Raw genomic sequence first — 26,179 nt, 5'->3', positions numbered from 1 at the left:
CCTGTAGTCAGGGTGTGAAAGCGTCTGGGGGACCCAAATGTCTTCTCACTGCCCCAACCACCCGCCCATTCTTACCTCCCCTGAGCTCACGTTATCTCCCTGGCCCCCTCCTCGACCTGCCCCAGGCTACAGTAGTAATGATACTATGAGTATTCTGCTGAACTGTATAGTCTACACATCTTTTCTCTGCATTTGGTCTCATTTGCTTCTCAGCAGAGCTCTGTAAATAGTGTCAGTGCAGAGAGGTTAGATACCAGGCAGGGCACTGGGAGGTTCTAGAGGCCCCAGAAGTGCCTGGCATTAACTCTCAGTTGCCAGGTCATGGTGATGTGCCCAGGGTCCCGGGGAAGGGGCTGAGCACCCAGTGGGTACTTCCCGACCTACATGGAAGACTCCTGATATCTGGAAAGGCATCCCTGCTACCTGTGATGTGGAAGAGAAAGATGTTTTGGTGCTCAAATCACAGGTGGGAAAACCAAAGCTCAGAAAGCTATAGGACCTGTAAATGTCCAGGGCCACTGGTTTAATTATACATGTTTTCTCTCTTGCCAGGTTGGCCTGCCAGAATCTAAGGTATTGCCCCATGGTGGGGTCTGTCCCACTCCTTCTCCAGTATTCTGTGACCTCTGGGCTCCCTACACAAGTGTCATATGCCCCTACTCAGCTATCTTCACAGGAGGAGACTGCATCTCTCTTACAAGAACAGTAGGCTGCATAGGGATGACAGAGGTCTCCCCTCCCTTCGCTGGACCACCTAGCCTGTCTCTGCCCAGGGCCTGGCCCTCCTGCTTGCCCTCCCTGAGTGAACTCTGTGCACATATATAATCAATTGTACTAGATTGAACCATTTAAAAACTTCCATTTGTGTAGGTGAAAAACAGTCAAATAGCAACAGTTTCATATATATATATATNAGGAAGTTAGCAAACTAAAGCAAACTCTTCAGAGGACAGGCTGGTTCTGGAGGTGACCAGGTGGGGGCAGCAGAGAGCTGCCAGGCTCATAGGTGGGGCTGTGGACAGAGCCAGGTCCAGAAAATGGCAGGATCTTGCCGGATAACCCAAAGTGGCGAGAACCACCCGACCCGGGATCCCTTAGCTGGACAGAGCTGAAGGGGGAGCAGAAACGTAGGCACTGTGACAGTTGGCACCAGTAGCTCTTGGGATAGGCTTTCCTGCAGAGTCCAGTCTGACTACCTTCAAGGCCAAGCCTCTGGTCAGGGGACCTGCCAAGCTCCTGGGACTCTCCCTGATGGAAGTCCACAGTAGAGCGATGACCTGGCTAAAAACAACAGCACACGAAGCTGGGAAGGCTGATCTACACACCTTTCTCTGTGACTGAGGCCCATGTCAGCTTGGTTTTGGCCCATGTATCTCTTGCAGCATTGCTTTCCACTCCTGCAAGCTGCTGAGGAGGCCACACACAAGCAGCATGGGGGCCATTGGCTGGCATTGGATGCAGACTCTCTTGATTTGAAGCTGGGGGGTGGGGGTCTTTTGTCAGGTTTGCTTATGAGATTTCCTGGGTCCCATTGCAAAATTAAAATGCTGGCTGGCCCTTTGCTCAAACTTATTAAGAATTTTAAATCAGCAGGGTGCCTGCATGCCTCAGTCAATTGAGTATCTGACTCTTGATTTCTACTCAGGTCATGATCTCACAGTTCGTGGGATCCAGCCTCATGTTGGGCTCTGTACGGACAGCCCTGAACCTGCTTGGGATTCTCTCTCTCCCTCTCTCTCTGCCCCTCCTCTGCTTTCTCATGTGCACATACTCTCTCAAAATAAATAAGTAAACTTAAAAAAAAAAGTTTAACTCAGCAAAGCAGATCATAATACCAAGCACAGAGCCCCTTTGAGGGCAGGCCCCATTTTGTCAGCATGGATTTCATGCCTGTGAAGTGCCCTGGCTTTCTCCTTGAGGCTAGATCCTGTCTGGAGTGTGGTGTGAGAAGAGGGAGGTTGCCTTCTGCACATCTACCTGTGCGTATGACACTCAGGCTCCATGGCTCAGAAAGCAGAGAAACCCTGGCACAGGCCAGTCATCGTCGTCTAGCACTGCCCTGCCCCAGTTGTGAGCAGGAAGGGAGCTGAGGCATCTGGAATAAGAATGACACCAAACTTCTGAGGCTCCAAGGTGGTATAGTACACCTTCCTGGTGAAATGGGGATGTGCCACAGGTATCCATCTGTGCAGTCCAGCCAGGTGAGAATGGCCAGCATCCTTTACCATTCATCCCCAAGTAGCAAGGCTCAGACAAGAGAATTCAAAACAAAGAGAAGCAGTGCAGTTCTGCAAGAGAAAGAGGAGAGGGGTAGAAGAGGAGAGAGGCCAGATTGTAAGGTAGCTGACTGGGGAAGCCTAGGACCATGAGATGGTGGTGCACTGTTGAGTATTGATTAATTTTGATGTGGATTGTTGAATACTATAAACATCACCCCTGGATTGTGGCAGGCTTAGTCCCTCCAATGATGGATTCCATTCCCAATGGACACATTCTGGAGTTCACTGGGAAAAAGGAAGCCCTCCATCCTGTCAGCCTTGGTTGAAACAATGATCAACAGAATGGGGAGGGAAGGCACAGGTCAGGGAGTCTACAGATCAAAGACCTGGCTGATCAAGATCCTGTTTGTTTCAGTACTGGCTCTGTCATGCACCAGCTGTGTGACATGAGCCAAGTCACCACCTCCCTGGCCTGAGCTCCTCATTTGCAAGACAGAGGAAAGAATGCCACTTTTCCTTCCTCACAGGATAGAGACAGATGCCAGGCATAGACTACGCTAGCCAAGGGGCCCCAACCTCCAGCCCTCCAGACATCACTTTAACACAGACCACATTGCTTCATTTCCCATATCCAGGGAGAGCAGTGCCTGCTCCCAGATGTCTGAGAATCCCTGGCAATGTTCAGATCCCATTCCACAGTCACTGCTGACTCCTGTAAATTCCCAATGCCTACCTTTTCCGCCAGAAGCTCCTGCATTTCTTCTTGTCACCATCCTATCCCAAGCATGGATATGAACCCTTTGTAAGACATTCCCCTTTTCCAAACAATCACTTAGCCGAGGCAGTTATTTAAGGTCAAGTTGTAGTAAGGGTTGGGAACAACTGTGAGACCAAAATGGAATGTTAATATTGTCATCTCCCTGTCCTGGGCTGCCCCCCNATAGAGGTCTGTCCTCTCTCCCACCTCCCCTTGCTCATCTCCATTCACCTCCTTTCTCTTGTGGAACTGTATTGTTTGACTTTGTTCCATATTTTCCTACGTGAGCCCTCCTCTTCAGAATTCTACTTTCTACAGAAAATCAGCCAGTATGATGATTTTCTACTAAACTAAGGACCATCTGACCCCCAGGACTCATAGGCCTTTGGCAACCCTGAATTGCATCCAGATGCCAGTTGCTCACAGGAGGCCCAGGGTAGCAGAGACTCAGAAACATACCGTAATTGACTGGTCATCTAAGGAGATTCTGTGAGATATGCTTGGAAATGGCCCCTTTTCCACTATTTAAGTCAGGAATTAGCTAGAAACCCCAGGATGGGTTCCCAAGAATGGGAAAACCCAGGGATTTAGCCTTACAGCTTCACACATCTGTTAAGTGGGCAAATCATTTAACAACCTTAATTCAAGATTAATGCATTTGTAAAGTGCTTTGAAAATCAAGCCATTTCTCCTCTGGTCACCACCTGATAAAAAACGTTCCAGCAATTCATCCTGCCCACACTGCCAGCATCAATTCCCTCCTCCCAACTCCTAGCCTTACCACCTGGAACCTGGACCCACAGTAAGGAACCATAGGTATCTGTAACCGTTCCGAGGGTAGGAGAGTTCTAAAGGGAAAATGGGTAAGGAAGGGAAGAAGGGAACATCTACTGAAACCTGGGGTCCTAAGTGCACATGTGCTAATCACAGGAAGTATCTCTAAGAGAGAGTCACCCACTCCTACATGCATTTTGCAATAGGCTCCTATTATTGTTAAATGAAATCTATGAATGTCTCTTCAATCATTTTTAAAAATCACGTTGTTCAAATTTGTATCATTTTTTATTTTTGTTTGTTTTATTATCAATCCTAAGAAAGATGCGTTTAAATCTCTTACTATGATTTCTTCTTGTGATTCTGCCAATTTTTGTTTTGTGATTTTTGAAGCTATGTTATCAGGTGTATATATATTTAGAATTCTTATAACTCCCTAGTGAACTGAACCTTTTCTCATTATCTTTCTGTACCTTGGTCATTCTTTTTGACTTAACATCTGCTTTGCCTGAGATTAATTATGTTGTTTTCTATCCTTCAAGCTTGCTATATCCTTATATTTTAGGTGAGTCTCCTGCAAATGGAATATGATACATAAAACAAAGGGTCTTTGTTTTATAAAGTTCTGGTCAGCCCTCCCTTCCCTACCCCCTTGTTCCGTCTCAGGTCCTATCCTTATTGACTTGATAACTCTAGGTGCTGGGTTGTCCATTCCTGTTTGGCTTATTTCCATTGCCATATCATTCCTTGTGGGTCATCCATTTTATGGTCCACTATTTATTTTTAGTTAGGCCTTTTGTCAAATTCCTCCTAGGTGATGTCTGTTACATTTTTAAGAGGAAACTTACAACCACAGGGGTTTGCTGTGGTCAGCCATTCCCACCATTTTTCCAAAATATGTGTTTTTCCCCATCCAGTGACCTCAGGTCCTCTCTTTTTCCTCTCTGCATATTTTATCCTATCTTTTCCCTATCATAATTCTTAGAATTATGTCTTATTGGAGAATTATTCCTTTTACATTATTTAATTCCCTTCTTTATCCTTTTTAGTTTCCTTTCCCTGAAATCTCCTTTGTCTGGAATTGACATAGCTACTCCATCTTTTTCCGATTAATGTTAGTATAGTATAACTTTCTTCATATTTTTACTTTTAATCTTTCTGTGCTTTTATATTTAAAATGGGTCTCTTATAGACAGAAATGGGTATATGACATGTAGTTGGGTCCTGTTTTTATTATTCACTCTGACAATCTCTGTTTTTAATTGGTATGTTTAGACCATCCACATTTAAAGTGATCACTGATATAATTGGATTAATCTACCATATTACCAACTATTTTCAGTGCATTGCATTTTTTCTTTGTTTTCTACCTTTCCCTAGTTTTCTGCCTTGTCTGGTTTTAATTGAGCATCTTATACATTTTTTACCTCCTCTTAGCTTATCAAGTATGCTTTTAAAAAAAGTGTTGGTTGCCCTAAAGTTTACAGTATATATTTACAAGTGACCTAAGTTCACTTTTACTAATCCTATACCACTTCATGGGTAGAACAAATATCTTATAATTAAATATTTCCACTCTCTTCCTCCTATTTCTTGCAGCATTCTGTCATTAATTTCACTTATCTGTAAGCTATAATCACCCAATACATTCCTGCTATTACTAAACAGTTTTAATATTTATTAGATTGATTGATAATAAAAATAAAAGGTTTATTTTACTTTTATTTTTACTTCCTTTAACACTGTTCCTTTTTTATGTAGATCTGAACTTCTGACCCATATCTCTTCCTCTCTTGAGGAACTTCTTTTAACATTTTTTTGCAAGGCAAACCTACCAGTAACAAATTCCTTTAAATTTGCACTTTATTCTTATTTGCATAATTTCTGATAAGAATTTTGATGTAATTTTTATCCTTGTTTCTCTACAGATAAGGTGACGTTTATTCTCTTGCCTCTTTTAAGAGTTTTTTCTTTTTCTTTGGTTTGAATATGATATATGTCAGTGCTGATTTGGGGGTATTTATCCTGCATAGCATTCTCCAAGCTTCCTGGATCTTTGGCTTGATGTATGTCATTAATTTTGGAAAATACTCAGTCATTACTACTTGAAATATTTCGTATGCCCCTTTCTTTCTCCTCCTTCTGGTATTCTTATTACATATATGTTATAAATTTTCCCACAGTTCATGGATATTATGTTCCTTTTCCTTTTTCACTCCTTTTTTGCCTTACATTTCAGTTGTGGAAATTTCTATTAACATCGCCAAACTCAGATTCTTTTCTCAGCTATTTCAAGTCTACTGGTAAGCCCATTAAAGGCATTGTTCATTGCAGTTACAGTGCTTTTAATTTAATTTGATTTCGATTTTTTTTTAGAATTTCCATCTGTCTGTTTATATTACCCATCTAATTTTGCATGTTGCCCATTTTTTTTTCCATTAGAGATCTTAGTCTATCAATTATAATTATTTTAAATTCCCTGTCTGATGCTACCAGAACCTCTGTTGTATCTGAGTCTGCTCCTGTTGCTTGCTTTGTCTCTTCTGGCTTTTTTTTTTTGAAGCTACGTTTTATTTATTTTTTTTTTGTGGNTCTGCCTGACTTATTTCATTCAGCAAAACACCCTCAAGGTCCATCCATGTTGCTACACATGGCCAGATTTCATTGTTTCTCATTCTGGCTTTTTTTTTTAATTTAAAAATTTTTTTGTTTCTTTTGGCTTTGGGGTTTTGGGTTTTAGGTTTCTTTTTGTTTTTGTTTTAAATTTAGCATGATTTATAATTGTTTGGTGACAGCCAGGCATAATGTGTTGGATAGTAAGAACTGAAGTAAGTAGGACTTTATTTGAGGGTTTATATTTATCTGGCTAGGAGTTACTCTTTGTTTATGGTTTACTGTACTGTAGATGTCTGAACTTTTACTCTCTTCTAGTAACTCTTTTGTTATTGTTTCTTCCTTCTCTTTGAGATCCCTTGAAACACCTTAAATAGAGTCTTGCAGTTTTTCCAGCTGCAATCCCATGATTATATAAGAGCCATGTTGTGGCAGTGATAAGGTACTGGGGAGTAGAGAAACACTATCATACTACTATCAGGGTGCAGGATTTTAGTGAGCTTCTGCCCCTGGGCTCTGACCTTCACAAATCCTTACCAACTTCCCCCCCCTCCCCAATTACCTGAAACAGGGAAACTCAGGAAAGCTGGAATTGGGTAGTTCCCTGCTCCCACATTTATTAGGCTTTGATAAAGTAGTTTCCCATCTGAGGGCAGATGGAAAACAGAGGCTCCAGCATATTTCAAAATGGATACTTTACCCCGCATCCTGCCAGAAGCATGATGGGACTTTTCTCTGACCTTCACTGTGAGAACCTGGTTGAGCTCTTGGAGCTGGTACTCACAAAAGTGAGTCAGCCTGTCTAAGACTGGGCCTCCTGAAGTTTTTACTCTCAAGCTTGTCTACAGTCAGCATCCAGCCATTTGTCAGTTACAATTCAGCTTTTCCTACCCATTCCTGATTCTTGCAAACCGCGGTTCTTTATTTGCCTCTCTCTGCAGTTTTCTGGGTGTGAGTTCCCATGACCTCAATCCTCTGATAGATTTAAAAAGATTTCTCTGGTTGTAAGAATGGAGGTGATGAATTCCAAAATCTTCACCTGTTCAAGTGGAAACCACAAGTTATTGTCAAGTATTTAAATTTTGTATCTGCTTTAAATCCCACAAAATATTATTGCTGTTACTTTATATAGTTGGTAACCATGTATATGTATACACACATTTACTATTTTCATTTTTCTGTATTTCTTTCTATTCCATACTTCTATTCGTGATATTTTTATTTCTATATGAAGGAAGCCCTTTGTGATTCTTTTAATATGTACCTATTATAAATGCATTCTTTGTTATTGTTTGCCTGAAAGTGTCTCTTTTTTCCTTTTGTTAGTGGTGAATATTTTTGCTGGGCATAAAATTCTAGGCTGGCAATTGTTTGCTTTCAACACTCTGAATACATCATTTTATTATCTCTCTTGACTTTAGTTATTTATGTTGAGAAATCTGCTGTTTTTTTTGTAGCCATCTGGTCTCTTCAAGGTAATCTGGGTTTTTCTCTTCAAGCTCTTAAGTTTTTATTTTGTCCTTGTTTTCAGCAACATCACTATTGTATGACAAGATGTGTACTTTTTAAATTTATTCTGCTTGGAATTGATTAGGATTTTTAAATTGTGGGCTAATATCTTTCATCAGTTTGGGAAATTCTCAGCCACTATCTTTTCAGCCACAATCTTTTCAGTTGTTGTTTCTAGTCTATTTTCTCTCTACTCCTTCTGGGATTCCATACAAACAGTTAGACCTTTACTCTGAATTCTCTTTTATCCTCTCTTCTATGTTTTCTTTACTTTTCTCACTATTACCCCATTCTGAATAATTTCTTCTGATTTAGCTTCAAATTCATTCGTTCTCCTTTTAATTGGTCTTATATATTGTTAACCTAATCCACTGGATTCTTAACTTCAGTTACCAGATTTTTCAATTCTCCAGTTTCTAGTTGGCTGTTTGTAAAAGATGTTAAGATACTTTTTAAAGCTTCTTGTAAACCCTTTCAACTTTGTCTTCTATCTTCTTGGTCACATAAGTATTATTGCATTAAAGTCTGTGTCTTTTAACTCCAATATATGAAAGCCCTGGAGGTCTTCTTCTATCGCCTGTTGTTTCTGTTTGTTCTTTTTCATATTGTTTTATATCCCAAAGTGTTTGGTTATCTTTAATTGTTTACATAAATTGTATGTAAAATAAATTCTTTGTAGAAATACACTGAGGCTTAGGATGATGTTATCTTCCTCCAAAAATGATTACAACTTTTTTTTCTCTCAAGTGCCTTAAAACATTAACAATCTAGGATCACCTTAATTCAGTTGTAAGAAGTGAAATTTTCACACATATAAACCTAAGCTGAGTTACAGTTCTTGTATAAGCTGTTTATTCACTTTTCCCCCATAAAGTAGCTCTTCAAGATCCCAAGCCAAAGCAACACAGGGAATTTACCATGGTCTCAGAGTCTGGACCTGAGGATTCTGCTTAGCATTACGGAGAAAAAAAGAGGATTCATCCATTCTTCTTTCTCTAAAATTTTAATACTAAAAAAAAAAAGAAAATTTTAATACTCAACAGGAAAATTCAGTCTAAATATCTACCAAGAAAACTATGAGGAAACAGAGCAAGAGTAAATTCCAGAAGGATACTGGTATGCCCAGCAGGAGGCAGTATGGGAGATTGGCTTACAGCACAGCTCTGGGGACTGAATGCTCTAATATCTATTCTGTAGCTGCCATTTACTAGCTATGAGGCCTTAAACAAATTATTTAATCTCATAATGACTCATTGTGTCTTATGTGCAAAATGAAGATACTTATCATATCTCCCTCATAATGTTGTTTTATTATGAGTTAACTTCCACTTCACACCCATTAGTATGGCTATCACTTAAAAACAAAAAACACAAAACAACAACAGTTGGCGTGGATGTAGAGAAATTAGAACACTTGTTCATCACTGGTGTAAAAATAAAATTGGGCAGGTGCTCTGGAAAATGGTTGTTCCTCAAAAAATTTAACATAGAATCGCCATTTGGCCCATCAATTCCACTTCTGGATACATATGCAAAAGAATTGAAAGCAAGAACTCAGATTATTTGTACACACATATTCATAGCAGCATATTCACAATAACAAAAAGGTGGAAACAACCCAAATGCACATTAACAAATGAATGGATAAACAAAAGGCAATCTATATATACTATGGAATATTATTCAACCTTAAAAAGGAAGGATATTCTGACAGTTGTTACAACATGGAGGAAACTTGAGGACGTTATGCTCAGGGAAATAAGCCAGTCACAAAGGGAAAAATATTATATGATTCCATCTATATGAGGTCTCTAGAGCAGTCAGTTTCATAGACACAGAAAGTACAATGGTGGCTGCCAGGGACTTGGGTCAAGCAGGGGCATGAGTACACAGTTTCAGACTGAGATGATGAAAAAGTTCTTTTTTTTTTTTTTAATGTTTTATTTATTTCTAGGAGAGAGAGAGAGAGAGACAGGGGGAGCGGGGGGGGGTCAGAGAGAGAGGGAGACAGACTCTGAAACAGGCTCCAGGCTCTGAGCTGGCAGTCAGCACAGAGCCCGACGCGGGGCTCGAACCCACGAACCGTGAGATCATGACCTAAGCGAAAGTCGGACGCTTAACCGACTAAGCCACCCAGGCGCCCCATGATGAAAAAGTTCTGAAGATAGATGGTGGTGATGGTACACAAGAATATGAATGTGCTTAATGCCACTGAACTGTACACTTTGAAATGGTTAAAATTAGACATTTTATGTTACACATAGTTTTCCATAATAAAAATAATTTAAGGCTATTTAATTTATAGTTCTTTACAGGAATGTAAAAAAAATGTGGTTATTATTAGGTATTTTGAGATGGGGATAAAAAGGAGGGGATTTCGATTATTATAAAGGAGTCCTAGGGCTATTCGAACATATTATGGACAAGCCACCTGCTTCTCCTCATCCTTCCTCTTTTCTGTTTCCAGTTTAGAGTCTAGCTCATCTCCAACAGTTTCCAAAATCATGGGGTTGGGCAACTTCACGCTTTGATGTGCTCAAGGATGACCTGATACTAGGGCAGTGGTTTCCACAGTGGCAGCACAGACCCCTCAGAAACATTTCCACTTCTGATCCTGTGCTCATATGTGTCTGCACACACCATCTTCAGATGGGAACGAAATAAACCAAAAGAAGTGTTATCCATTTTAGAGATGTGGAAACTATAGATAGCTGTCAGGTGTGGGTGGGAGACTTCCCCATAAACCTGCTTATGCTTTTAAAATGTTTGGACCATATGGATATATGAACTATTGAAAAGTTAAATTAATTACAAATAAAAATGACTCTTATTTTCATTCTTTAAAAACAAAATAAAGACACTAATTTGATGACATTGAATCTGCAGATTGGGGCTGGTGTATTCACGTGGTCTGCGTGTCTTAGGTCACCCTGCAAGAAGAGTGAAGCAGGGGAAAGGTATTGACTCTCCAGCAGTGAGTAGGGAAAACTCCATTCCTTCCACAGTTCCCAGAAGGGGCAGAGCTGGGGACCTGGAGGCAAGTGAGGATGCCCAAGAGAGCCAAGTGACTCACAGTGGAGCAGAGGCAAGGCAGCCAGGTGTGGGTGGAAACCCCAGAAGTACAGCCAGAGCAGAGCTTCCTGGGGCCCTCCAAGATGCGCTGCAACAAATGCAGAGCTTCCTGCACACAAGATAAGAAGCCTGGAGCTGTACACCACAGCACAGAAAGGATGTTTGCCCATGAGCAGCTGTGCACATCATTTAACATACGCACATGGGGACTCCTGCATTATGATGATGCCCTGGGCATCATGGAGGTCTATGTGGCCCTATATGGCTATAGGGTTGTGCACAATTGTTTCCATGCACAGCGGCAGGTGTTAGGCAGGTGCTAGGACAGAAAGTGCTATGACAACCGAAGAAGGCAATAGTCCCCAGGCTGGGCCAGCTGGGAAGGGTTCTTGTTGGAAATGCTGCCCCCATGTGGAGCATGAGCTGGGCAGAGAAAGCAGGGTCCAATAGCTGGGAGATTCACTCCTGTCAGGAGCCATTCCCCAACCAGAGCAGACGGGCCACAATGAGTCACAGTGGGAGCTGTTTAGATACAATCCACATTGGTATATGAGCCTTCTCACCAAAGCCAACGGAGGCCTCAATAGCGACCATCAAGAACCATTCTCCAGACCTTTGAGTGGAAACTTGGGGAGGCAGTTTCCTCCAATGCAGAACAGTTATGGGCCCCTCAGATGGTTAAGTTCGTGGTTACCTGAGGTTGGGGCTTCCCAAATCCTTCTTTAGGCTCTGGAGATATTTAGAGATATTTTAGAAGAAAAGGAGGATTCCAGGGCCAATGAGTTTAGGAAATGCTGGGCTCTGTAAAAGTAAAGACATTTCTTAACTGCATAACTTCTCAGAGCCTTTAATATCTTCATATATACTATGTGACTCTCTAAGAGGAAAATAGAGTATGCAGAGCAGCCTCAATTTATTCACCTGGGTTTGTTTGTTTTTTTGTTTTTTTGTTTGTTTTTTTCAGAATGCCCAAGCTCCTAAGAGCTTAGTTTGGAAGCTTAAAGAATGCTGCTACCAGGCGGGTGCAATTCTGTAAGAGGCAGCATCCCCGAGGTAGGGACTTCTCAAAGCAGACACCACTCTTCTTCATCCCAGTGGCTTAGGAAAAAAAAAAAAGTTTAATCGCCGTCTTGAGAGGAAGGAACTGAGAAGGATGAGAAGGGAAAACCTCAGCCAAGCAGTTTTCCAGGACAATGAAAGATTTAGGAATGTAAGGCCACAAGTCTAAACGTCTAAACCAAACTGATTCCATGACAGGCTTTAAGTTTCCCCTCTGAACTAGAAGGCCTGAGTTTCAGCATTCCCGAAACTATCAGGCAGTTACACATTGCCCAAGGCAGGAGAAATCACCCTTGCAACACCCAGTCAGGGAAGTCCAGCGACCACCCTCCACATTACTAAGGGAGAGGCCTGGAGATAGAAACTGTAGATAGGACCCTGTTACCTAATGTTAAAGTTAACCTGTTAGTCGCCAAACAAGACCCTAGGCTCGCTCTGTGATTGGTTGAATTTAAAGGTACTCTAAATGTTGTAATTGGATCCCGCCAAAAGTAACGAATACTCTAGACAATGTGTATGGTCAAACCCGCTGTCAATGATGTTGAATTATTATGATTGGATCACTGTTCCCATGTCACAACTTCTGTAACTCCCCCGTCTCAAACCCCATAAAAACCCTACTCTGCCCTTGTTCGAGGCTCTCAGCACGGACCCATATGCTGGTGAAGTCTGTGAGCCCGAGCTTAAGCCCGTAATAAAGCCCTTTGCCTTTGCGTGCATGACTCGGTCTCCCTGGTGGTCTCTGGTCGGTGAGGATACTGCGATCTGGGTATAACAGGACTAATTACTAACAATCTCTTTGACCAAAGTGTTTGTTGTTTGCTTGCTTTCTGAGTCAACTGAGAAAAGAAGTACTTATCTTTAAAATGTAGAATGATTATTGGGGCGCCTGGGTGGCTTAGTCGGTTAAGCGTCCGACTTTCGCTTAGGTCATGATCTCGCGGTTCGTGGGTTCGAGCCCCGCGTCGGGCTCTGTGCTGACTGCCAGCTCAGAGCCTGGAGCCTGTTTCAGTCTGTGACTCCCTCTCTCTCTGACCCTCCCCTGCTCACGCTGTCTCTCTCTCTCTCCTACAAATAAATAAAACATTAAAAAAAAAAAAGAATGATTCAGCCATGAGACAGAAGAAAATCCTTCCATTTGCAGCAACATAGATGGATTCTGAAGGCATTGTTAAGTGAGATAAGTCAGATAGAGACAAATATTGTATGATCTCACTTTCATGTGGGATCTAAAAAAGTTTAAAAAGTTAAACTTTTTTAGACTTTCAGAGAAACAGAGCATAGAGGGGTGGTTAGCAGGGGGCTCTGGGGTAGGAGGTAATGGGGAGATGTTGGTCAAAAGGTACAAACTTCCAGTTACAAGATTAACAAGTTTGAGGATCTAATGTACAGCATGGTGGTGATAGTAATAACTCTATATCATATACTTGAATGTTGCCCAAAAAATGGATCTTAAAATTTCTCACCATAAAAAAGAAATGGTAACTATGTGCAAGGATGAGGTGGTCGCTAATACTATGGCAGTGATCATTTTTGCATCAACACGTTGTACACCTTAAACTTACAAATGTTATGTGGCAATTATATCTCAATAAAGCCGGAAAAAAATAAATGTAATATGAATCCTCTTAACAGAAGAAAGGACATTAGAAAAAAGCTAAGTTAATCTGGATATAGTCTTCACTTACTGATAATACACTGGGTCCCCTGGGTGGCTCAGTCAGTTGAACGTCCAACTCTTGATCTGAGCTCAAGTCATGATCCCAGGGTTGTAGGATTGAGCCTTGCTTCGGGTTCCACTCAGAGTGTGGAGCCTACTTGGGATTCTTTCTCTATCTCTCTCTTCTGCCCCTCTACCCTGCTCTCTCTCTCTCTCTCTCTCTAAAAGTAAAAAAGATAATATATCAATATTAGCTCATTAATTATAATATATCACAATATATATGCTACAGTAGTATTATATACCTCATACATATACTTATTTCATAGTGTGAGTACCATAATAATATAAGTATGAATACCATAATAATATAAGATGTTAATAATAGAAGAGTGTAGGATATATGGGAACTCTCTATACTATCTTCTCAATTTGTCTATAAAGGCTAAAACTATTTTAAAAAATAAAGTTTATTAAAATAAAAAAAATAGAATGCCAGAATCTCTCCTGATGTTTCTACACCCTGCAGAATTCCTTAGCAGCCTGCCATGGCCTACTTTTCAGAGTCTTTTCGAAAGATTTTTATTAAAAGATTAAAATTCAAAGTCTTTCTGCTAATTGAAACAAAGCTTTATGTAACAAGAGCATTCTATTCCCAGAACTTTTGGCTTAAAGCTTTACTGAGATTTACTGGATGCACCTAAATTTTTGTTTGGAGTGCATTTTGTCTTTATGGGTTATTGCAACCAGATTGGGTAAAATCCAAATTTTAGTAGTTATGAAGCATTACTCAAAAGAGATGAGACTTGTAGGAGATTATGCTAAAGACCATTAAGAGCTCTCCCTTTCCAGTGAGGCATGATGCATGAAATAATAAATAACTTCTGTGCCAGGTGTCAGGAGAGGGGAGTCTATAGAACCTTTACACAGTCTGAGGCAGCTTTCAGTGCTGATCTGTGAGAAGGCACAGCTGGCTTCATGAGGTTCATGCACATCTTTGTATCTCCCAGAGATCTGCTCTTCTCATGAAGTCAGCTGCTATAAACCAAGTCAGACAGAGGTGAAATAACTTCTTCCCATGGTTGCTGCCCAACTTTCTTCTTGGGAACACAGATATCTTAAAGGAAGAAAAGGTCAGAGTGACTTTCACATAACTGAACTCACATTTTGGGAGATTTTCCATTGCTCCACAGGGAAGATTTAAGAAGCATCAGCCACAATGTATGTTTGGAATTTGGAAGTGCACCATGAAGTCCCACCAGAGGGCAGAACATTACATTCAGACTTGTACAGATTTCAGTACTGTGATCCACTGGGCCTCCTTGCATGTGGTTGGTAGACTGGTGGATGAACAAGATGTCAGGAATTTTGTGAGAAGGAAAACCAGTTCAGATAATGCTCGCGCTCTCTCTCTCTCGCTCTCTCTCTCTCTCTCTCTCTCTCTGTCTTTGGAAACTTCCAGAAGTTCCAGCCATGACCAGGCTACCCTGTAGCAACTCCAAGCACACTGCCTTTCTGTGCCCAGACTGGCCAAACCAGTTCTTGACATTTATACCATTATAAGACTTTTACAAAGCTTTGAGAGAATTGGTTATTTCCACTGCAAGATCACTGGTTTTATTTTCATTGTGGAGATTATTCTGGAAACTAGAAACTATTTAATGTTTGTCAGGTTTTTCGCCCATGTGCTTGGTATCTTACCTCACATCATCTGCCAACATTGCAACAGAATCCACTGCCAAAAATAAATAAATAACAAAGAAAGGAAAAGATAAAAAATAGAAAGAAAGCTGTTATGATCAGATGGGAAGCCATTGTCCAGTTGGGATCCTCCAACTGATACCTCCATGGTAGGCTGTCCAGAGTCTATGTTCTCCATTGCAGAATGACTAGCAATGAAGGCATGTTAAGAACTCCAGCTCTCACAAGCCTGGAGCCATGTGGAATGGAGAAGGGTTGTGTGAAAAGGCTGCTGCCAATATTCAACTATTGATAAGGCCAGGACTCCTTTGGAGACTGGCCAGTATATTTTGACCAACTCAGCTCCTAAGACTCACCAGGAAGGACCTCTCTGCCTTTCAGAGAGTGGAGCTTCCACAGCCTGTGTTCCAAATGTTTGAGGATATTAACTCCTCTATGTGGGGAGGAAAAAAAAAACTACTTTGTTAGTCAGTGGAGACCTTACAGAGAAGTGGAGGCAGAGTTTATGGTGATCAAAAGCATTGATAGACTTATAGGTCTCTGCCTGATCTAGTTATTCATTGATTCATTTTTGTGATTATCTTTGATAACAACATCAAAGATTTAAAATACCTCTCTAGCGTTCACTTTGGCAGCACATATACTAAAATTATGCATTGTTTGATGAAATATGAGTTCATTTACAAAGCAAATGTGTCTTTTAATCTACCACCTCAGCTTCTTTATTTCAGAGGCCCTGCCAATTAAGTCCTTCGAAAGTCAACACTATCTTGTTTTAAAATGTGGGTAAATAATCCAGAAGTGTGGAAAATGGAAACTCAGCTCTGCAGCCAATCGCAGCACCAGTATGTTTTGTTACATGGTTATATAAGTACTACTTCAAATAAAACTTTGAGAAGCAAGGTATCTGGAACAGGATTTCCAGGTCAGGATTCACAAATCTTCTACTTGGCCATTGCTAGCCTGAGCCCTTAGCATCCCCAGGTATCTCCAGGTATCACTTTGCCCTCTATTTCTAGCCTGGTCCTCTCCCTTCTCTGCCCATCACTCATACTGGCCTGGGAACTATGCTCCAATTCACAGGTTCTGCCAGCCAGCCTGAGGTCCTGCTTATCTCCCACCCACCTCCAGCTCTTTGCCTAAAGTGCCTCTTTCCCTCAAATTTGCCACCTAGACTCCCACCCAAACATGTCTAGTTGAAACACCCCTCTTTCTCCTAATAAGTTCTCTCCCTTTATGTTTTCTTAGGACTTGGCAAGTCTGATTTGGTGCTTCCTGTGATCTGCCTTGTATTTCAAATGTGTTTGTACAGACACCATAATCTCCACTAGTCTATGAACCTTGGAAGTCATAGCTAAGTCATTCCCACACCTCTGTACAGTATAAAAAGAGTGATGTCATACCATATAAAGGGTTAGTATCCAAAATATATAAAGAATTTATACAAATAACACCCAAAAAATAAATAATCCAATTTAAAAATGAGCAGAAGATGAGGAGCCTGGGTGGCTCAGTCGGTTAAGCGGCCGACTTCAGCTTAGGTCATGATTACACAGTTTGTGAGTTTGAGCCCCGCGTCAGGCTCTGTACTGACAGCTTAGAGCCTAGAGCCTGCTTCAGATTCTGTGTCTCCATCTCTCTCTGCCCCTTCCCCATTCACACTCTGTTTGTGTCTCTCTCAAAAATAAATATTTTAAAAATGGGCAGAAGACATTTCTCAAAAGAAGACATCCAAGTGGCCAACAGACATATGAAAAGATGCTCATCATCACTTACCATCAGGAAAATGCAAATCAAAATTCCAATGAGATACCACCTCACACCTGTCAGAATGGCTAAAATCAACAACACAAGAAACAACAGATGTTGGCAAGGATGTGGATAAAAAAGAACCATCTTGCACTGTTGGTGAGAATGCAAACTGGTGAAGCCACTGTAGAAAACACTATGGAGCTTCCTCAAACTACCTAGAACTACCTTAGGATCCAGAACTACCTTAGGACCCAGCACTACTGGGTGTTTACCCAAAGAATACAGAAACATATTCAAAGGGATATGTATACTACTATTTTATAGCAGCATTATTTACAATAGCCAAGATATGGAAGCAGCCCAAGTGTCCACCAACTGATGAATGGTTTAAGAAGATTTGGTATATATATGCAATGGAATGTTATTTCACCATAAAAAAAGAATGAAATCTCACCATTTGCAATGACATGGATAGAGCTAGAGAATATAATGCTAAGCAAAATAAGTTAGAGAAAGACAAACACCATATAATTTCACTCACATGTAGAATTTAAGAAACAAAACAAAAAAGCAAAAGGAATAAAAGAGAGAGAGAGCGTGAAATCAAGGAATAGACTCTTTTTTGAAAGAGAGAGAAAGAGCATGTGTGCAAGCACGGTAGAGAGAGAGAGGGAGAGAGAGAGAGAGAGAAAGAATCTTAAGCAGGCTCCATGCCCAGTGTGGAGCCTGACTCAAAGCTTGATATCAAGAGTCTGATATTCAACCCACTGAGCCACCCAGGTGCCCCCAGACTCTTAATTATAGAGAAAAAAAACCTGATGGATGCCAGAGGGGAGGTGGAGAGGGAAGGCAGGAAATAGGTGATGGGGAATAAAGAGTGCACTTGTTGTGTTGAGCACTGGGTAATGTATAAAATGGTCGGATCACTATATTGTACACTTGAAACTAATGTAACACTGTGTCTTAACTAATTAAAATTAAAATAAAAACTTAAAAAAAGGAAGAAGTCAGGGTGCCTGGGTGGCTCAATCAGTTAAGCATCTGATGCTTGATTTTGGCTCAGGTCATAATCTCACATTGTGCGAGTTCAAGCTCCATGTTGGGCTCTGTGCTGACAGCGTGGAGCTTGCTTGGGTTTCTTTCTTCCTCTCTGTCTGTCCCTCTCCTGATTGCAATGTCTCTCTCTCTCTCTCTCTCTCTCAAAATAAATAAATATTATATTAAAAAAGTTAAGGTGATGTCAGTGGTGAAGTAAATTAATGAACTGTGACTGGCAAGGAAGCAAGAGGCCAAGACAAGTAAGTAACATTAAATGAGAAATAACAAATGACAAAATGGGGAAGAAAGATTTGCCACTTTATCACAGCCACAAGTTCACCATCTTTAATGTATATGAACAAGCTTTAAATATAAAGAAAAAGATTCTATTAAAAAATGAGTAGGAGGTGTGGAAAGTTCACAGAAATAGAAATGCAGACACACTTCCACATGAAAAGATGCCCGACTTCACTCATAGTAACATAAATGCAAATTAAAATTACATTGCCCTCTAGACATGGAACAGAACACTCCACCAAATAGCAGAATACATGTTTCTCTCAAGTTCATGTGGAACATTGTCCAGGTTAGACCATATGCTAGTCCATGAAACAAGTTTAAAAGGATTGAAATCATACTAAATATGTTCTCCAATCACAGTGGAATTAAATTTGAAATCAATAACAGAAAGAAATTTGAGAAATTCACAACTATACTCAGGCTTAAACAAACAATGGGTTAAAGAAGTCACATCAAAAATTCAGAAATTAATTTAAGATGAACAAAAATGAAAACGTAACATACCACAACTTAAGGAATTCAGCTAACGTAGTGCACAGAGGGAAATTGATAGCTTTAGATACCTACATTAATAATGAAAGACTGAAAAATCAATAATCTATATTATTATTCAACTTCTATATTATAAATCAACTATAGAAAACTAAAAAAAGAAGGGCGCCTGGGTGGTTCAATCGGTTAAACGTTTGACTTCAGCTCAGGCCATGATCTCATGGATCACGGGTTCAAGCCCCGCGTTGGGCTCTGTGCTGACAGCTAGCTCAGAACTTGGAGCCTGCTTCAGATTTTGTATCTCCCTCTTTCTCTGACCCTCCCATGCTCACGCTGTCTCTCTCTTGCTCAGAAATAAATAAATAAATAAATAAATAAATAAATAAATAAATAAATAAATCATTAAAAAAAGAAGAGCAAACTAAACTCAAACCAAGCAGAGGGAAGGAAATAAGACTGGAATAAAAATAAATAAAAAAGAGAATAGAAAAACAACACAAGAAATCAATGCAACCAAACATTGGTTCTCTGAAAAGGTCAACAAACTTGACAAATCCTTAGCTAGATTGACAGTGAGAGAGAGTAAGAGAAAGAGAGAACTCAAGTTACTAAAATCAAGAATAAAACAAGCAATACTACTATCGATCTCTAGAAAAAAAAAGATTATAAAGGAAGGCCATGCCAATAAGTAGAAAACCCAGATATAATGGACAAATCCCTGGAAAGACACAAATTATTAAAACTGACTCAAGAAGAAATAGAAAACTCTGAATAGATTGATTAAAAAGTAAAGAGATTAAACTATTAATTTTAAAGCTTCCCACAAAGAATGCCCTAAGCCCAGATGGTTTCTATGGTAAATTCTACCAAACGTGTAAAGAAGAATTAGTTTCAATCTTTCACCAACTCTTACAGACAATAGAAGAGGGAGAACATTTCCCAAATCATTTTATGAGGCCAGAGTTGCCCTGATCCAAAACCCATACAAGGGTATCTCAAGGAAAGAAACCTACAGACCAAAACTATATTGACACCACCTCTTAATAAGATTGGCAAACATCCAAAGTTTAACAATATATTCTGTAGATGAAGCTATGGGAAAACCAGAACTTTCATAAATTCTTGGTGGAAACACATAATGGTAACCTGTATGGAGGGGGATTTTGCAATATTTGCAAAATTACCTGTGCATTTACCGTTAATTCCACCAATCTCTCTTCTAGGAATCTAGACTAAAGATTACTGGCAAAAAGCAAAAGAATGTGTTGCATGGTTTTTTGTTACTATGAGACTTACAAAGACTGAAAACCACTGCATGTGCATCCAGTTAAATCAACTTACATGCATTCACCTAAGGATTTGGGCTACACAGCTACAAAAAGAAATGAGGAATGGCTAAGTAATTCCCAGAAAAAGTGGAGACATAAAGTGCTCTTCCACTTATCTGAATAAGAGGAGGAAGGATATATATGGAATTAATATTATGCACTAATAATTAAAAGTGGAAAGATTAAAAAAAATTTTCAGTTTACTTGTAGAGAGGGAAAGATGAGGGGGAGAGATAAATACAGCAGCCAGATACTTCTGGATAAATCTTGTTTGCAGCTTTTGTTTTGCAATAATATAAATGTTTTATATAATCATAAAACAAAATTAAATTGCAAAACCAATTCATAAAAATCCAACAGAAAATTAAAGAAGTGAATCAAGTTTGAAAAATAACCACCCAGAGAAGAATCATTTTAAGAGATTTTAAAACTCTAATAAGATATACCTAAGGTCAAAAAGAAGAACAAAACAATGTTTTAAACTGTGTTTAGTAATTGTGTCATTAACAGTAATATTGGCATTGTAGCTCCGAAACCACATCTAGGATAAAACAAATGTCATTAGGAATAAGATTCAACATAAGTGAAAAGAGACACAAATATAAGTAAATTAGTAATTAGTAATTAGTATTAGGGAAAAGTAAGTCAATTTGCTGTGTTTCTAAATTGGAGTTTGAACTATCAGTATGAACTCATGATGCATACTTTATATATTAAATATAATTATCATATATTGTATACAACATGTGTATGATATGCATGTGCACATACAAATATCAACATTCTGTCAACTGCAAGGACTGGAAACAATTCAATTCAGAAACTGATACTGATTGCATTTAGAAATACTCTTTGAAGAAATGGCCACATCCAGGTCTAGGGTAAGACATACACAAGGTGAGCCTGAAAACACCTTTTCATTCCAGATAGCAAAGACCCTCTCGGAGATTCCTGATGTTGTGCCAGAAGGATTCAAGAGCCAATGTGAAATTGGGACCATTTAAGCAACAGTAAGGAAATTTCCTGCTGTGAACTGAAATGCATCAAATATGTTTCCATCCATGAATTCATACTGACACTCTGGGAAAAGAAACACATTAGTCACCTTGGGATGATGCCAGGGAACCAACTCATTACTCTGAAAACCAAAACCTTTTGCCTTTCCAGTTTGGTCAGGGGAAGTTTCTCTTCCTACGTGAATTCCAACAAATAAATGAAGAAGGAATGGTAGAATTGAAGATCACCATTTTGAAAGTTCTAGTGATATAAAGGCTCTCGGCAATCATCCTCAAGATCCCCTAACCTCACAAAAAACAGACAAGCAGGCAAACAGCCACCTCCTAATGGAAGGACACATGGCACCAGTGAGTCTTGTCAAAAAACCTTTTCTGACTCTGAATAGGTCTCGGGATCTTACAACTGGTCAGGAAATGCAGGGCACAGAGCAGCACGAGAAACATTATGTGCTTGTCTCAGTCTCCTTTGAGGGGAATCCAAACCAATACCCCAGAGACAGAGTGAGAGTACTGGCTCCATGCCAGGCTCCCTCCACCTGGTTGCCACTGCCTTCTCAGGGGTCCACACAGGTGACCACACAGGTCACTGCCCCAGATACTCTCCCCAGCTGCAATCACAGGAAAGCTGCTTGTTCCCTAGGAGCTTCAGTGCCCTTATTCCTTACCCAGGATAAGAAATGCATCACCTCTGAGGCTGGATGACCAATCAAATAGGTGGCTACACAAATGGAAGGTTCTGGCACCAGCTAACTGCCCTAGATGTATTCCTCATCATTAGTATCAGTGTGATTATCAATGGTTCACATTGCTCACTAGACATGTAACAATCCTCACATGCTGACAGTGTGACTATAGTTCTCAGGCATCATTTCCTAGTGCTGGGTCCTTCCAGATGCCATGTCCAGAGGAGGAGACCACCTGGAAAGGAGAACTCTGCTCAGGATCCCCTGCCTCCCCTAGCTCTGGCTCAGCGCCAGCCAATGGAAATATAATGTGAGCCACATATATCATTTTAAAGTTTGTCGTAGTCACTTTGGGGCACCTGGGTGGCTCATTCAATTAAATGTCTGACTCTTGGTTTGAGCTCAGGTCATGATCTCAGGGTTTGTGAGTTCAAGCCCCCCTTTTGGCTCTGCACTGACACACAGAGCCTACTTGGGATTCTCTCTCTCCCTCTCTCTCTCTCTGCCCCTCCCCTGCTCTCTCTCTCTTTCTCAAAGTAAGTAAAAACATTCAAAGATTTTTTTTATAGTAAAAATAAAGTTTCTAGCAGTTACTTAAAAACTAAATAGGAATGGGTGAAAAAAATTAATGCTACATTTGATTCACCCCCAAACATCCAAACTATCATTGTAATATGCAATTAATATGAAATCATTATTGGGGTGCCTGCGTAGCTCAGTCAGTTGGGCGGCCGACTTCGGCTCAAGTCATGATCTCATGGTTCGTGGATTGGAGCCCTGCATCCGGCTCTGTGCTGACAGCTAGCTCAGAGCCTGGAGCCTGTTTCAGATTCTGTATCTCCCTCTCTCTCTAACCTTCCCCCGCTCATACTGTCTCTCTCTCTCAGAAATAAATAAAACATTAAAAAAAAATTTAATATGAAATCATTATCACTGGTCTTGGCCACCTTATGTGTTGTGTGCTCCAAGCACACTGCATTTCAGACTAGATGAATTTCAGGTTGTTGATGGGAAGCCACATGTGGCTCAGGCCACCACGTGACACATGGCAGTTCTAGGTTGCCTGCCTCAGTGTGCCAGCTCCGGGGAGGAGGTGTGCTCGCTTCTGGAAGGCTCAGAATCTCATTCTCTCATGTTATCTGACCCCAGAAAGGGCCTATTTGGCAACAATAGCGCCCATTGGCTGGAAGGCACTGACTGGCCGGCTGGGGTGGGGCTGCTCACTGCACTGAACACCAAGTTTCTCTACTTTGTAGCCACGATAGGACATGAGTATGTTGCTAGGGAAGGCGAGATACTCACCTGCACTGTGGGGCCTCCCAGTTTCTCCTAATTTGATTCTTGATGTCTCACCTGCCTCCATAATTCTGTCTCTACCTGTGTCATCCAAAAAACTGCCATTGCAGAGCCCCTCTGGCCCCTGGAGGAACTCCTGCTAAAAGCCGTGAGTCTATCTAGAGCCGACCACGAGTGTACAAGGAAAACAACCATGCCGTTGGGCCCGAGCTGCCACTGGGTGGGTGCTGCCCTCTGCCCCCAGGCCGAGTGCACCAGCAAAACATGGGCGAAGTCACACTTCACCCCTACTCTCGTGGGACATGGTTGTCCATCTCTGATGGGCACAGACCTGAGGGAAGCTGATGAAAGCAAAGGACAGACTCCCTCCACTGAAAATGCCCCAGTCTACCTGCACAGTCCAGGATCATCTCTGGAGGCCTGAGCCCCCTGGCTGTCCTCCAGGTGTGGGAGTGAGCTCCTGAAGCTTGGTGGTGGGGACATGGTCGCAGGCTCAGGCTGCACCCCAACCAGGGCTCTGTGGGGCGAACTTACATTCCTGCTCCACCTCACATGCTCACTCAGGGGCCTTAGTGTTCTCATCTATGAAATGGAAACTGCCATAACTGCTCCTGCATCCAGGCTGTCTGCATTTCTGTGCACTCTCCTGGGAGATGAGAGAGGCTCCCCTGGGAGACCCACAAATGTGTAGGGAGCCCCAATCCCCCACCTAGGGTGTCCTATGGAGGAGAATTTCAGGGTTTGGATTATCTCTTTCCTGCTAAACTGAGAAAGTTCACTGAAAGCTGGAATAACCATGCACATTCTTACAACACACCCCCCATGGTGGTTTCAGGGTGACTGCAGACATGGGTCATGCAGGCTGCTGGTAGGATGGGGACAGTGGGAGTTAGGAACACCCGGATGGGGACGAGAGTCATGCGGGACTCACACTGCATGCATACTAGAGTTCACCTCGACCTCTGGCTCAACCTCAGATGATTTGAGAAAGGATTACGGATGATTAGTGCCATGTGCTGCCTTTTCCCAGCTCCCCGGGGCCCGGGCACTGCCCGCCTGATGAGGGGCTTCTGAAAGAACGATTATGTCCAATTGTCTCAATTATGCAAACCATGCTGACATTTCTAGCAGGGGAAGGACTGGCGGTGGGGGGGAGGGTCACTTCAAAGGGAAAGTTCTGGCTCCCCCCACCTCTCTCAGATCCCAAGGCTGTTTTCATGGGCTCCCACACTGAGCAGCCTGGCAACATGGGGCCCTGGTTTCTTTTTCTGGCCTGGGAGCGAGGTCATGGGGCCATTGCCTCACCAGGATCATGAGGGGCCCGGCACGGGCGCTCACATGCTCCTCATGTGGACTTCTCCTCTTAAAGGGTGGGCCCTCATCAGCCAGCTTCCTGCCTGGCCAGAGGAGGAAGCTGGAGGCCAGGCTGGACCCTCACTGCTCCGCCACTATAGCAGGTAAACTCAGGTGGGGCCAAGCACGGCTGCAAGGAAGCTTGGGTGGGAGGCTCTGCTTCCTGGGGCCTGTTTCTCCTCTGCTGCTGAGGCTGGCTGGATAGGGGGTATCTGTGCTCAGCTGACAAGGCCTCCAGGATGATTCCCTGAGAGAAGAAGCCCTGTGTCAGCTGGCCAACACCAGGCTGCACTGAGATGAGGCTCCCTCAGAGCTGGCTTCTAAACATAGGTGCCAGGGGTCTGCAGAGAAGCCCCAGCTCCAGAGCTCAGCCTCCTTGCTGATTACTGTTACTTATCAAGTCTTACCTCTATCCCTGTGCTTCCTAGAGAGTGTGCCTCTTCCCGTAAGAACTCGCGATCACTAAAGTTCTTCCAGGGTGGGGGGCAGGGGTTATACCTATAAGCCTTCATCAGCTGATATTTCAACCATTAGTTAAAACTTCGGCGGGGGGTGGGGCCGGGGGAAGCTCAGGAAAAAGAGGTTCTACTACACAGGGCTGTGAAGGGAGGTGGGGATTCCCTCTCACTGCCAGTGGGAAGTGAGAATTGTTTTCTGGAAGGCAGTTCAGTAATATGTACCCAAGTACAATTCTACATCTAGGAATCCATTCTGAGGAAAGAATCCTGAAGGTAGGCCAAGATTTACGTGGCATTGTTTACTATAGTGAGACACAGGAATAACCTGAATGTCCAAAACAGAAGATTGGGTACATAAACCATGGTCTATCCATGGATGAAATATAATGCAGCCACTTGCAAAAGGACAGAGAAGAATGTATAATGACAATGTGCAGAATGAACATGCTTCTCGTTACATGCACACTCACACACATGTCTAATCATTTCCCAGAAAGAAAAAAAAAACCCTAAGAATACACTGAAAGTCTATCTGTTGTTATTTTAGGATGAAGGCCATATGGGAAATGTTTATTTATTTCTTGGTAGATTTGTATATTTCCTCTTCTTCTTTTACTTTAATCATTTTCTATAACAAATACATTTTCCTTTTGTTACCAGAAATTACACCTTTTTTTTAAACCTTAGAAAAAAGTAGCAGAAATAATGAGGAGCAGAGGGGGCCGGGGGTGGGGAAGAATGGAAATGTTTACAGGAGTCATTCCTGGGTTGACCAGGAATAGGAACTGAAAATGAGGGAGGGCAGAGAGGTAGGGAGGAAAAATATATGACAAATTTGCTCTGTCTGAATTTAATATTTAGGGAGGAATTAAAAAGGACACCAGCCTCTCTGGGAGCAGGCTTCATATGGGTTTGAATTTCAGAAAAGATTGTCTTTGGCAATCTTTATTAAATATCATTCTGCACACTACCTAACAGCAGTTTTAATTCATGGCATTTGCAATGGTATTTATAGCATAAATTTGCCACTATCTGCAGTGTATTTCAGGCTCCAGAAAATGCAATTGGAAACGTCAACTAATGTTGAATGTGTTTGCTG

General features: G+C 41.5%; 1 protein-coding gene across 1 annotated transcript in view; it reads left to right on the top strand.

The window, feature by feature from the left end:
- Positions 1–24,581: 24,581 nt before the first annotated feature.
- Positions 24,582–26,179, top strand: part of TRPM1 (transient receptor potential cation channel subfamily M member 1) — a 101,678-nt gene continuing 100,080 nt past the window's right edge. Inside the window, 1 exon segment of the mRNA XM_077762354.1 lies at positions 24,582–24,724. Within this exon segment, the coding sequence (XP_077618480.1) occupies positions 24,582–24,724 (143 nt within the window).

The sequence above is a fragment of the Crocuta crocuta genome, unplaced genomic scaffold (assembly GCF_008692635.1).
Source record: "Crocuta crocuta isolate KB4526 unplaced genomic scaffold, BGI_CrCroc_1.0 scaffold93, whole genome shotgun sequence".
Lineage (NCBI taxonomy): Eukaryota > Metazoa > Chordata > Mammalia > Carnivora > Hyaenidae > Crocuta > Crocuta crocuta.
The sequence above is the reverse complement of the archived record's forward strand: the minus strand, read 5'-3'. Positions and strand labels throughout refer to the sequence as shown.